This window comes from Symphalangus syndactylus, chromosome 5, assembly GCF_028878055.3.
Source record: "Symphalangus syndactylus isolate Jambi chromosome 5, NHGRI_mSymSyn1-v2.1_pri, whole genome shotgun sequence".
Lineage (NCBI taxonomy): Eukaryota > Metazoa > Chordata > Mammalia > Primates > Hylobatidae > Symphalangus > Symphalangus syndactylus.
The window spans coordinates 146,240,968-146,255,709 of NC_072427.2; the positions used below are offsets into that span (position 1 = coordinate 146,240,968).

The window sequence follows — 14,742 nt, forward strand, 5'->3', positions numbered from 1 at the left end:
ATGGTGTGAACACAGAAGCTCATAAGAGCTTGCTGATTTTCAGTAGCAAATTACGCTTTGCCAAGCATGAAACTTCTTGTTTCAGTGAAACCACCATCATTTGTTAGTGTCGCTGAGATCTGCTGTGCTCAAGAAGTCAGTTAGATTCTGCATGAATTGTTAAACCTTACCATCTTAAAGTTGATACATTGGAAAATAAATCTAACATTCAGAGTAGTATTTTGGGAAAAATTATAGACATACTGAAATTATTTGTATTTCCAATAAATGTTTACCAATCTTCTTTATTCGTATTATCTCTATTAACAGTGCTTCCCAAGTTTGAGGTCAAAGTTCAGGTGCCAAAGGTGATCAGTATCGTGGATGAAAAAGTGAACATAACAGTATGTGGAGAGTGAGTTATATTGTTTTTATCTAAAATTTTATATTTTGCCTCAATTTTGAGTGATTATGTAGGTACAAAATTATAAATTTACTTTCCCTCAGCACTTTTGTAATATTACTCCATTGACGTCTCTTTATTTAATGACTTACTATTAAAATTTTCAAATACGTAAAAGAATAGAAACACACTTAATTATGATTTAACAATAAACATCTTTCCGTATTGTTTCATCATATATTTTGCTTTAACATTTTAGGATAAATCACAAAGATCATGATGTTTTTCTGTATATGCAGTAGTATGTACCTCTAAAATACAGAGACATTTTCCACTTCCATGACACCATGATCACTTAACAAAATTAGAAGTAATTTTCCAAAACTAATTCCAAGTTTACAGTCAAGTATCTTCAATTGTCCTAAAAATGGTCTCATAAAGCTGGGTGTTCACACATTGGTTTTGGTTATTATGACTCCTAAGTACCTTTTTTATTTTCCAAACTCTCTACAATGGAAATTTTCAATCACGTGCAAAAGTTAACAGAGAAGTAAAATACAATTTCATGTACCTATCACCTATTTTTAAAATTGTAAAATTTGCCAGGTTCTTTTTGCCCCATTTCCTCCCCTACAGTAGTTTTTGAGCTCTAATATTTTAAAGCAAGCCATAGGAATCTATAAATATCTTAGAGGTTTAAAAGTCTATAACCTTTTTTTAATGACATTTCACTGAAGATCATCAGTTGGCCTCTAGAAGTCTTGCTTGCAGAATCTGCCTGTTTGTTTTCTCATGGAACATTGAATTAATTATGCCTAATCTTTCCTCTGGGCAATTTTAAGAGGATACATTGAATGTTTTACATTGATCTTTTTGATAGAACAATTGTTCAATAACCAGAAATAGTGCAATGGTAGAACAAATTGCTTAATAACCTGAAATAATCTCTCCCCCAGAAATTTCTACTCCAGGAAATTTCACTTTCTCCTTTTCTTCATATGTATGCCATAAATACTAATCCTGTCATTGAGGAAAGGGGATGAGCTGATACGATGGACTAAAAATGTGACAGAAAAGCCTAAAGATCACAGGTCACAATTACTGGGCAAAAGCTAATGATTAGGATTTTATAGAAGTGACTTAAACATAATATAAATGATCCAATGACTGATGTCATGATTATGAAGGGTACTAGACTCAGAATCGGCAGCGATGAGTGTGCCTCCCCTGTCAGAACTTACTGTTTTAACTAGGCATTCTGCTGCTTCTCTGCGCCTCCATCTCTTAAGCAGTAGACAGAGGGCATGAACCTTACCTATGAGGTTTCTTTCCACTGTTGCCCTGTGTGATTACAGATACTTCTTACAGTTCCTTTTAACCTGAAGAAGCAAAACTGATTGCCTACAAACAAACAGTCCCAGAGGGAGCATGCAGGGTAAAGGAATATGCCAGCCTAAATATTATATACCGGAAACACCAAAACGCCTAGGTCTCTGCCTCATTTCAGCCTCAGAGCAATGACCAAGGAGTTATGTGTCTAACTTAATAGTGCCGTAGTGCAGATATCTATATCTTGAAGAAGCGTTTCAGAATAAGCTGCTTTGATTCTATCTTTTTATTTGAAGTAATTTCAGAGCCATTTGCAAATAGGAAAGAAAACCAATGTCCAAAACAAAGTTATTGTGTATTATTCTGTTACCCATTATCTAATGAGAGAAAGGACTAATATAACATGTGCGCACAAACATAACCCCACCAATTATTCTGTGTTTACATGCCTCATGGTGTTCCTAGGCTTCTTTTTCTCCCTCTCTCTCCCTTCTCTTCTCTGTGCATTTGTGTAAGTGCACGTGTGTGTGTGTGTGCATGCATTTTGTGTTAGATTTGCTTAGTTATTATGTACTTATTTTTATTCAATTTGTCGTCTACATTTGCTCACTTGGTATACAGAATAAGCTTTGATATTATTAAAACAAAATAAAAAAGAATGATAGAAAAGAAATAGGTTAAAAGGAAGAAATTTTTTTTAATAGAGTCTCTCACCCATGCTGGAGTGCAGTGGAGCAATCTTAGCTCATTGTAGCCTCGAACTCCTGGGCTCATGTAAATCTCCCGCCTAAACCTCCTAAGTAGCTAGGACTACAGGTGCATGTCACCATACCCAGCTAATCTTTTTAAAAATTTTGTAGAGACTGGGTCCTGCTATGTTACCCATGCTAGTTGGGAACTTTTGGCCTCAAGTGATCCTTCTTCTTGGCTTCCCAAAGTGTTGGGGTTGCAGGCATGAGCCACCGCACTTGGCAAAAGAAAAAACATATATATATGTTTGCATATATATATGGCTGCATTGTACCAACACATTCTCTCTGGGATTAAATATATATATAATATAATCTCTTTTATATATTTATATATAATAGATTATATTATATTTATAGAATATAAATATTATATAATAGATTATATTATATATTATTAATCAGTACTCCAATAATTAATAATTATTTTAATGAAACATATATTATATATTTATTATATATTATATTATTATATATTATTAATCAGTACTCTAATAATTAATAATTATTTTAAACATATATATTACATATGTTTATATATAATATATATTACATATGTTTATATATAATATATATTATATTACATATGTTTGTATATTATATATTACATATGTTTATATAATATATATTATATTATATATGTTTATATATAATATATTATATATTACTAATCAGCACTAATAATTATATTTTAATTAAACATTAAAATATAATTATAATATAATATATTAAATATATAAAAATATTTATATAAATATATATTTTTTTAATCCCAAAGAGAATGTGGTGGTACAGTGCAGTCAAGTTTCAAAGGTTTTAATGGATAATATTTCTTGAGGGAGACGTTTTCCATACAGGTTTCTACTTGGTGGGCACCCAGATGATAAAGTTGTGTGGGGAACTCTAAAGAGGAACAGTTCTGTGGAGTAGTGGTAGTGGAAAATGCAAACAGCCATTCTCAATTCCTGATTTATTTCTTATGTGCCAGATACACCTATGGGAAGCCTGTCCCAGGACTTGCAACTGTGAGCCTGTGTAGAAAATTATTTCATGTTCGTAATTGTGATAAGCCCGAGGTCTGTGAGGAATTCAGTCAACAGGTTAGTAGGTGGTATTCTCCCTCAGTGCTATCACTGTTTACAACCAGTGAGACTCCATTTTACTAACTAGAAAGAGGGCATCAGGACAAGCTTGTCCCAAAATATCCCCCACCAAAAAGGGAATTTCTGTTCTTAGTCAACAAGATTCTCATCTGGACGACTAACTTTGGAGGTCACAAAGCAGATATGAGTATTAAGTTCTTGAAGGTCAATTAACATGCTTAATGCAAAAAAAAAAAAGTTTTCTTGTCATTAGAGAGAGAATAGTAGATTTAGTGACTATTGATCTTAATCAGTTTGACATTTATGGTTTTTGGTATTTTCTCAGCTCAACAGCAATGGCTGCATCACCCAACAAGTACACACCAAAATGCTCCAGATTAAAACTATGGGCTTTGAAATGAAGCTTAGAGTGGAAGCCAGGATCAGAGAAGAGGGAACAGGTGTGAGTAATGAATGAATATGGGAAATAAAACAATAAACATTAGTTTACTTTCCATAACAAAATAAAGGTCATTTGTAAGAAAGAAATTTATGACTAAAGTAACTTCTAAAAGTACTGACTCTATATTTTTCAGACCTGGAAGTCACTGCAAACGGGATCAGTGAAATCACAAACATTGCATCCAAACTCATATTCGTGAAAGTGGATTCACACTTTAGACAAGGAATCCCCTTTTTTGGACAGGTAGGATATATCATAATGCACAGGTAAGCAATGTGTCCAGTTGCACCTAAGCACAGGACACAGTGATGCAGCCCACACTTGGTTAGTGTTATCAGTTAATTAATATGACCAAAACCATGAAACCAAGGAGAAATACTTTCCTTTCTAAATATCACTGATGAAACGAACAGACACATACTAAATTATTATGAGAATCAGAGATACTATTTTAATATGTAGCCTATAAAGATATTTAATGTAATGTGACTTAGTTATTATATCAAACCTCTTCTTTCATGCAGTATAGAATAAATGATATTTCTGTCATGACCCAGGCAGCATCAGAATTTTCAGTTTGTAACATTTATGGCTGTCAGTGTTCTTTTTATATCTGTTGTTCTCTTTTGACATAAATAAATAAGTCTTTAATTTTAGGCATAGGTATTAAAATAGTGTGCATTTCATGGTTATTATTATTACATTTTATATGTTTAACATATATTTTAACAATAATAAAACAAAATATTAATTTTATTCATATTGATAATTAATTTTACCAGTTTTATAATTAGTAAATTGAGACATTTGGCCAGGCATAGTGGCTCATGCTTTTAATCCCAGAACTTTGGGAGGCCAAGGGGTGGAGGATTGCCTGAGGCCGGGAGTTCTAGATCAGCCCTGGCAACATAGTAAGACTCTGCCTCTACAAAAAAAAAAAAACTGGCAGTGGGCTGGTGGCATGCACCTGTAGTCCCAGCTGCTTGGGAAGCTGAGGTGGGAGGATCCTTCGAGCCCAGAACTTCGATGTTGCTGTGAGTTATAATGGCACCACTGCACTCCAGCCTGGGCAACAGAGCAAGACCTGCTGTGAAAGAAAAGAAAAGAAAAAACAAAGAAAAGAAAAGAAGGAAAGGGGAAGGAAAAGGAAAAGATAAAAGGGGAAAGGAAGGGGAAGGGAAGGGGAAGGGAAGGGGAAGGGAAGGGAAGGGAAGAAAACATTCTCGTGGATTTTCTTAGCTGGTTTGTTGCAGGAGATAATAATAACGTTATTAACTAACATATATAGAATAATTATCATAACACCAAATATCTTCTAATGTATTTTTATTATTTTAAATGTTTTAAAAATTGATACATCATAGTATCAATTTTGGGGAGTGCATGTGATTATTTAATACATTCAAATAATTTGTGAAGATCCAATCAGCATAATTGAGATATTCATCCCCTTAAATATTTGTCCTTTTTCTGCTAAAAATTCAAATTATTCTCTTTTGGCTATTTTTAAATCATAACAGATTATCGGAAAACTATAGTCGCCCTACTCCTCTAATGTATTTTTAAATAATTATTTAATCTTCAGTACTACCATATGAAGGAGGCACAACTATTATCCCCCTTTTAATGAAGGTGGAAAAAACTGAAGCACAGAGAAGTTAAGTAACTTTTTTAGTTCTGGGTTCAGAACACAGCCAAGCATTCTAGCCTCCGTCTATGCGAAAAGGGAAAAACAGCCAGTTTAAATTCATTTCTGTTATTCTTATTCCAAGTGCATATTAAGTGGCATGTTGTAGTTATTAAAAATCTCCCTGACTCTGGCCGGGCGCGGTGGCTCACGCCTGTAATCCCAGCACTTTGGGAGGCCGAGGCAGGCAGATCACGAGGTCAGGAGATCGAGACCCTCCTGGCTAACATGGTGAAACCTGAAACCCCGTCTCTACTAAAAATACAAAAAATTAGCCGGGCGTGGTGGTGGGCGCCTGTAGTCCCAGCTACTCGGGAGGCTGAGGCAGGAGAATGGCGTGAACCCAGGAGGCAGAGCTTGCAGTGGGCCGAGATGGCGCCACTGCACTCCAGCCTGGGCGACAGAGCGAGACTCTGTCTCAAAGAAAAAAAAAAAAAAAAAAAACTCCCTGACTTTACTGGAAATACTACAAAGTTTCACAGATAAGCTATGTAGGACATGAGGATCCAAATGGAAGGAAACATTTTGTCATAAATATGAAGGTTTGGTGGGGTTTTTTTGAGAGGGAGGTTGTTGTTTTAGTTACAGCAGCAAAAGCGTTTGTTCACATGAGTTCAGTCCTCTCTGGGTATTATTCACATCAACTATCAAGTACTTTTCTTCTTTAGGTGCTTCTGGTGGATGGAAAAGGTGTGCCCATCCCCAATAAACTCATCTTCATCTCTGTGAGTGAAGCCAGTTATTTCTCCAATGCAACCACCAATGAAGAGGGTCTTGCACAGTTTTCAATCAATACTACCAGTATCTTGGCTAATAAACTTTTTGTCCAGGTAAGTATAGAAAGACAAACCTCTGAGGACAAAGGAAATGTTAGGAACAGTGATATATTCAGAAGAAACACACAGATTGCATTTAAGAGTAAGAAATAAGAAGATATCCAACTTTGAGTTTACAAATTTGAGGATAATAGAATTTCATGAAAAACAATAAAGGCACTAGAAAAGGCATTACAGAAGTGCCTGATAATTTCACTATCATTATCTGTAACATTTTATATATTATGAAAAAAAATCTTACTGATTTGGGTCTTGAACAATATCAGCTGCTTCAGTAATTCATGTAATTTGTTTTATGTTATTTTTTCCATGTCTACTTAGAAATTTTGTAAAGTGATCACACACACACACACACACACACACACACTTAATATACATTGTCTAATGATGATGATCAAAAGATTTCTATAGCTAAAAAGTTTTCATGCTTGTTATCTCAAAGAAGTGATAAAAGACTATGGATTTCAGTGTAGATAAATAGCATATAAATTATTTCTGTTTCTCAGTTTCACACGTTAATTCAGTTTAAAAATATGTAATGATGTCTAATGTTTTCTATGTGATAGACACTCACTCTCCGTAGGATTTAAAAGGTGACTAAATAGTGTCCCTACACTTTAAAATTCCTATTTTCATGGAGTTAACAGATCTGTAAATTATTAGTAGGATGTGTTTACGTGCAAAAGGTTTTTTTAAATAGAAACTTTATTATGAGAGCAAATAGAAGAGTCCATAAAATATGCCTAATAAATTTAGAAAAAAATAAGCGCACTCTGAAGAAAAGCTAAGGAGCAGTTACTACAAGGGAAATAGAATTGTGCGCTAAACATTATCTGCAAGGCTTAAAGTTTCAGAAATCACATAGGTCTTAAAGGTTGGAAGTCACAATAATGATAAGAGGCATAAATGCTAATTTACTAAGGATTACTATAAACAATTTTGAAGCTCATAAGGTAATAGAATGTTATATTAATACAAACCCTAATTTTAATTAAGCCAATTTATGAGGTAATTCTAATATCTGAAAAATCCCTTTTCCACTTGTTTGAGTTATTTATCATTCTCATTGGGATGTCATTTTTCCTCTAGTTCTGAGGGGCAGGAGGAAAATGTCAAAGTAGTAATGAGTTAGCAGAATCAGGGCAAAAGAGATAAATTTGTGGATGATTTCCTTTTAATATTTGAATGTTGAGAAACTGAAAATTCATTTATTTGGTGTCGACCAGTATGAGGGAGAGCCATAGTGTATTTTAGAGTGGAAGACACCGTTGTAACTATTCATTTTGGTGAGAAGCTAAGGTGAAGAATTTCAAGACAATATTCTTTCTCTCTTTTTCTGTTTACTCAGGTTTACACCGTGCATCCCAACTCGTGTTTTCACTATTCATGGGTAGCAGAAGACCACCAGAGCGCTCAGCACACTGCAAATCGTGTTTTCTCCTTAAGTGGGAGTTACATTCACCTGGAGCCTGTGGCTGGCACCCTGCCCTGCGGCCACACACAGACTATCAGGGCACACTATATACTGAATAGACAGGCCATGGGAGAGTTATCAGAGCTCAGTTTCCATTACCTGGTAAGGATGAGGCCATGGAATACAATTGCAGCTTATCAGTAGGACAAAAGTGGTCAATAGGCTCAGGAATGTCAAAATAAACTACTTGCACACAGCCACCTTGTGTTCTTGTTGTGCGTCCTTCATTCCATGAGTTTTCTTGAGGTTTATTCTCTCCAGCACAGACTTGACAACTGAAAGCGGGTCACGTGGGGAATAGAAGGCTGAGAACTGTGTCCAGCTCAAGAAAATTCCTTTACTGTTTTTTCATTTCAGATCATGGCTAGGGGAGGCATCGTCAGATCTGGAACCCACACTCTGCCCGTGGAGTCAGGAGACAGTAAGTATCCTCAGATTCATCTCTCCTTGCTTCCCTAACACATCCTTACCCTTCCCTCGGTGACGGTTCACAAATGGGAAATCATTTCCATCACCCCTTCACAATAAGAATGACACTCAGGAAAATACTCGTCTTATGACTCTTTGGCATTTTAAAATTCAACAGTCAACAGATATATTTGATTATCTACTCTGTATCAGTCATTCTGCTAACGCACACTAGTTTTTCACTTTAGTTTGTTTCTTCTAACAGTAAAATAAAGCTCTTTTCAAAATCTAAGCTTCCTTCTATTCATCTCCACCCCTAATAAAGCGTGCATTGATTATGTTAATACTGCAGAGAAGAAAAGAGTAATTATCATGGGAAATGGGAAGGAAGAAAGGTGATAGATTTTTTTTTCTTGTGCCAGGCCATGAGTACTTTATATACAAAATTGGATTCACTTCAAGAATAAATTGAGGCCTAGGGAACCAAGATTGTTTTATAGTCTAAGTCAAATAATGTAGAGGTTAAACCACTGAAAAGAGAACCCGTGAACATTTTTGTAATTAACCTAAACTAAGGCAAACATTTTACCAATTTCCACCACACCCCTAAGCTAAACTTAATAACCATTAGGATTTGCTCCATGCCTAATATTTTCTATTTATGTGGTTTCTCTTGCTGCTAAGCTGGAAAAATTAAATATCAATTTTTAATTTTTATTTTTCAGTTTTGAAAATTGAAACAATTTTGAAAAAGTTAAAATTTACACGTTATTAATCAGTACTCTAGTAATTAATAATTATTTTAATTAAACATTAAAAACTGCTGCCAGTTTTGAATATCAGTTTTTTCCCAATACTAGTGTAGAGATAGTTAGATATGGAGAATGGACCCCACTGTGTACATTGTTCCTCTTCAATTTTTGTTGAAAAATTTTCTTCTAATACTGCTATATGTATCACATTCACAGAAATAATCGAAGGTTTTAAAACATTTGTTTATTTAATTTTTTCTTTTATAATATTTCAACTTGAATTTTATTCATAACAGGAAGAGTCTATAAAAATATATAGTAAAATGAGGAATAGTTATTTAATAATTTACTTTGTGAAGATGCCACAAAATTTTATTGAAAGTAGCTAAGTCAACAATTGGAAGAAATTTCTCTATACAGCTAATTAAATCACAATTGTTTCATCGTAAAACAATTTTAACCACATATTTTAATAGTTATTAATTACCAATTTACTCTTCACCAAAGAATTATTGAAAGCCCTTACACCTCTATGATAAAAGAACAAATTTTGTTCACAATTTGTCTAAATTCAACTTTTTAAAACTTTTCAAATTGTCCAAGTTGAGCTTCCTCATATTGTTCTCTTTTCACACTATTCTTCATACTGTCCAAATTATTATTTCCAAAACTATTTGCCTATTTAATTTTCAGAATTGAGATTTTAAATAATGAAACCTTCTCAATTTTTATTATTTATTATTATTTTTAAAACTTTTATTTTAGGTTTGAAGGGTTCATGTGCAGGTTTGTTATGTAGGTAAACTCATGTCATGAGGGTTTGTTGTACAGATTACTTCGTTACCCAGGTTCTAAGCCTACTACCCAATAGTTATTTTTTCTGATCGTCTTTCTCCACCCACCCTCCACCCTCCAATAGGCCTCAATGTCTTCTGCTCTCCCTCCTTCCACCCTCCACCCTCAGATAGGCCCCATTGTGTGTTATCCTCCTCTTTGTATCCGTTATGTTCTCATCATTTAGCTCCCACTTATAACTGAGCACATGGAATATTTGGTTTTCTGTTCCTGCATTATTTTGCTAAGAATAATAGCTTCTAGCTCCATCTATGCTCCTGCAAAGGACATGATAGTGTTCTTTTTTATGGCTGCATAGTTCCATGGTATATATGTACCACATTTTCTTTATCCAGTCTTCCACTGATGGGCATTTAGGTTGATTCTATGTCTTTGCTATTGTGAATACGGTTGCAATGAACATACATGCGCATGTGTCTTTATGACAGAACAATTTATATTCCTTTGGATATGTATACCCAGTACTGGGATTCCTGGGTCAAATGATAGTTCTGTTTTCAGCTCTTTGAGGAATCGCCACACTGCTTTCCACAATGGCTGAACTAATGTACATTCCCACCAACAGTGTATAAGCATTCCCTTTTCTCCGCAACCTTGCCAACATCTGTTATTTTTTGACTCTTAATAATAGCCATTCTGACTGATGTGAGATGATAATCTCATTGTGGTTTTGATTGCATTTCTCTAATATTCAGTAGTATTGAGCTTTTTTTCATTCGCTTGTTGGCCACATGTATATCTTCTTTTGAAAAGTGTTTATTCTTGTCCTTTGCCCACTTTTTAATGTGGTGGTTTGTTTTTTCCTTGTAAATTTGTTTAAATTCTATATAGATGCTAGGTATTAGACCTTTATTGGATGCATAGTTTGCAAAAGTTTTCTCTCATTCTCTAAGTTGTCTGTTTACTCTATTGATAGTTTCTTTTGCTGTGCAGAAGCTCTTTAGGTTAATTAGATCCCATTTGTCAATGTTTGCGTTTGTTGAGATTGTTTTTAGTGTCTTCTTCGTGAAATCTTTGCAGTTCCTGTGTCCAGAATGGTATTGCCTAGATTGTCTTCCAGAGTTTGTATACTTTTTGGTTTTACATTTAAATCTTTAACCAATCTTGAGTTGATTTTTGTGTATTGTGTAAGGAGGGGATCCAGTTTCAATCTTCTGCCTGTGGCTAGCCAGTTATCTCAGCACCATTTATTGAATAGGGAGTCTTTTCCTTGTGTTTGTCAGCTTTGTTGAAGATCAGATGGTTGTGGGTGTGCAGCATTATTTCTGGTCTCTGTATTCTGTCCCATTGATTTGTGTATCTGTTTTTGTACCAGTACTATGCTGTTTTGGTAACTGTAGCCCTGTAGCATAGTTTGAAGTTGGGTAGTGTGATGCCTCCTCCTTTGTTCTTTTTGCTTAGGATTGCCTTGGCTATTTTGGGGCTCTTTTTTTAGTTCCATATACATTTTTAAATAGTTTTATCTAGGTCTGTGAAGGATGTCATTGGTAGTTTTATAGGAAAAACATTAAATCTATAAATTGCTTTGGGCAATATGACCATTTTCACGATATTGATTCTTCCTATCTATGAGCATGGAATATTTTTTCCATTTGTGTCATCTCTGATTTATTTGAGCAGTGTTTTATAATTCTCATTGTAGAGATCTTTCACCTCCCTGGTTAGCTATATTTCTAGGTATTTTATTCTTTCTGTGACAATTGTGAATGGGATTGCATTCCTGATTTGGCTTTTGGCTTGACTGTTGTTGGTGTATAGGAATGCTAGTAATTTTTGTACATTGATTTTGTATCCTGAAATTTTGCTAACATCATTTTTCAGCTTAAGAAGCTTTGGGGCCAACACTATGGGGTTTTCTAGATATAAAATCATGTCATCTGCAAACAGGGATAGTTTGACTTCCTCTCTTCCTATTCTGATGCCTTTATTTCTTTGTCTTGCCTGATTGTTCTGGCGAGGACTTCCAATACTGTGTTGAATAGGAGTGGTGAGAGAGGGCATCCTTGTGCCAGTTTTTAAGGAGAATGCTTCCAGCTTTTGCCCATTCAGTATGATGTTGGCTGTGGGTTTGTCATAGATGGCTCTTATTATTTTGAGATATGTTCTTTCAATATCTAGTTTATTGGGAGTTTTTAACATGAAGAGGTGTTGAATTTTACTAAAATCTTTTTCTACATCTGATGAGATAATCATATTTTTGTCATTGGTTCTGTTTATATGATGAATCACATTTATTGATATGCCTATGTTGAACCAACCTTGCATCCCAGGGATGAAGTCTACTTGATCATGGTGGCTAAGCTTTTTGATGTGCTGCTGGATTCAGTTTGCCAGTATTTTATTGAGGATTTTCGCATCAATGTTCATCAGGAATATTGGTTTGCAAATATTTTGTTGAGGATTTTTGCATCAATGTTCATCAAGGACGTTTGGCCAGACTATTTTTTATGTGAGTCCCACTTCTCCTCATGGGGGCGACCCCACAACCTGGGACTGCAGCCACCACCACCCCACCCCCATCAGGGTTTTCAGGCTGGTAGCAACTCTACATTTCCCTGGGACTGAGCTCACAGAGGGAGAGGCTGGCTGCCATTTTTTCCGTCTTGAAGCTCCCGTTGCTATAACTTTCAGGTTCCGAAGAGCAAGTAGTGATGAGGGTGTAGCATGGATCACCTGCACAGCACAGCTGACCCACTAGTTCTTTTAGTTGTGATATGAGGTTAAGTTGAGATCTTTCTAACTTTTTGATGTGGATGTTTAGTGCTATAAGTTTCCCTCTTAACACTGCCTTAGCTGTGTCCCAGAAATTCTGGTATGTTGTATCTTTGTTCTCATTAGTTTCAAAGAACTTCCTGATTTCTGCCAAAATTTCATTATTTGCCCAAAAGTCATGCAGGAGCAGGTTGTTTAATTTCTATGTAATTGTATGGCTTTGAGTGATTTTCTTCTTATTGAATTCTATTTTAATCACATGGTAGTCTGAGAGTGTGGTATGTATGATTTCATTTTTTAAAATTTACTGAGGATAGTTTTATGTCTGATTGTGTGATCGGTTTTAGAGTAGTGCCACATGCAGTTGAGAAGAATGTATATGTTGTTGTTTTGTGGTGGATAGTTTTGTAGATGTCTATCAGATCCATTTGAGTCCAGTGCTGAGTTCAGATTCTAAATGTCTTTGTTAATTTTCTGCCTTGATGATCTGTCTAATACTGTCAGTGGAGTGTTGAAGTTTCTCAATATTATTGTGTGAGAGTCTAAGTCTCTTTGAAGGTCTGTAAGCACTTGTTTTATGAATCTAGGTGCTCCTGTGTTGGGTGCATGTAGATTTTGTTTAGTTAGGTCTTCTTGTTGAATTAAACCCTTTTACCATTATGCAATTCCCTTCTTTGTCTTTTTTTTTTTTTTTTACCTTTCTTGGTTTAAAGTCTGTTTTGTCTGAAATTAGTATTGCAACCCCTGCTTTTCTCTTTTTTTTTTTTAAATTATACTTTAAGTTCTGGGGTACATGGGCAGAATGTGCAGGTTTGTTACATAGGTATACATGTGCCATGGTGGTTTGCTGCACCTATCAGCCTGTCATCTACATTAGGTATTTCTCCTAATGCTATCCCTCCCCCAGCCCCCCACTCCCTGACAGGCCCCAGTGTGTGATGTTCCCCTCCCTGTGTCCATGTGTTCTCATTGTTCAACTCCCACTTATGAGTGAGAACATGTGGTGTTTGGTTTTCTGTTCTTGTGTTAGTTTCCTGAGAATGACAGTTTCCAGCTTCATCCATGTCCCTGCAAAGGACATGAACTCATCCTTTTTTATGGCTGCATAGTATTCCATGGTGTATATGTGCCACATTTTCTTTATCCAGTCTATCATTGATGGGCATTTGGCAACCCCTGCTTTTTTCTATTTTCCATTTGCTTGACAGATTTTTTTCCTTCCCTTTATCTTGAGCCTGTGGGTGTCATTGCATGTGAGATGGGTCTCTTAAAGATGGCATACCACTGAGTCTTGCTTCTTCATCTGGCTTGCCACTCTGTGCCTCTTAATTGGGGCATTTAGTCTGTTTACATTAGAGGTTAATATTGAGATGTGTGAATTTGAATCTGTCATCATGTTGTTAGCTGTTTGTCAACTTGTTTGTGTAGTTGCTCTATAGTGTCACTGGTCTGTGTACTTCAGTGTGGTTTTGTAGTGGCTGGTAATATTCTTTCCTTGTTATATTTCGTGCTTCTTTCTGGAGCTCTTGTAAGATGGATCTGTTGGTAACAAATTCCCTCAGCATTTCCTTGTCTGAGAAGCATCTTATTTCTCCTTCACTTATGAAGTTTAGTTTGGCTAGATATGAAATTCTTAGTTGGAATTTATTTTCTTTAAGAATGTTGGCCAGGTGCAGTGGCTCATACCTTTAATCCCAGCACTTTGGGGGGCCAAGGTGGTCAGATCATTAAGTCAGGAGATCGAGACCATCCTGGCCAACATGGTGAAACCCCATCTCTACTAAAAATACAAAAATTAGCCAGGTGTGGTGGTGCACGCCTGTAGTCCCAGCTACTTGGGAGGCTGAGGCAGTAGAACTATTTGAACCTGGGAGGTGGAGGTTGCAGTGAGCTGAGATCGTGCCACTGCACTCCATCCTGGTGACAGAGTGAGACTCTGTCAAGAAAAAAAAGAAAAGAAAAGAATGTTGAACAAAGGCCCCCAATCTCTTATGGCTTGTAGGGTGTCTGCTA

The 14,742-nt window shown here is 35.7% G+C and overlaps 1 protein-coding gene across 2 annotated transcripts in view; it reads left to right on the forward strand.

The window, feature by feature from the left end:
- The window catches only part of PZP (PZP alpha-2-macroglobulin like), a 73,717-nt gene that overhangs the window by 22,173 nt on the left and 36,802 nt on the right, over positions 1–14,742 (forward strand). For both annotated transcript variants that reach the window (XM_063639689.1, XM_055280729.2), the window contains exons 7-13: positions 310–394; positions 3,449–3,560; positions 3,889–4,003; positions 4,139–4,248; positions 6,361–6,522; positions 7,877–8,104; positions 8,360–8,423. In XM_063639689.1, the coding sequence (XP_063495759.1) occupies positions 310–394; positions 3,449–3,560; positions 3,889–4,003; positions 4,139–4,248; positions 6,361–6,522; positions 7,877–8,104; positions 8,360–8,423 (876 nt within the window). The remainder of the gene's footprint in view (positions 1–309; positions 395–3,448; positions 3,561–3,888; positions 4,004–4,138; positions 4,249–6,360; positions 6,523–7,876; positions 8,105–8,359; positions 8,424–14,742) is intronic.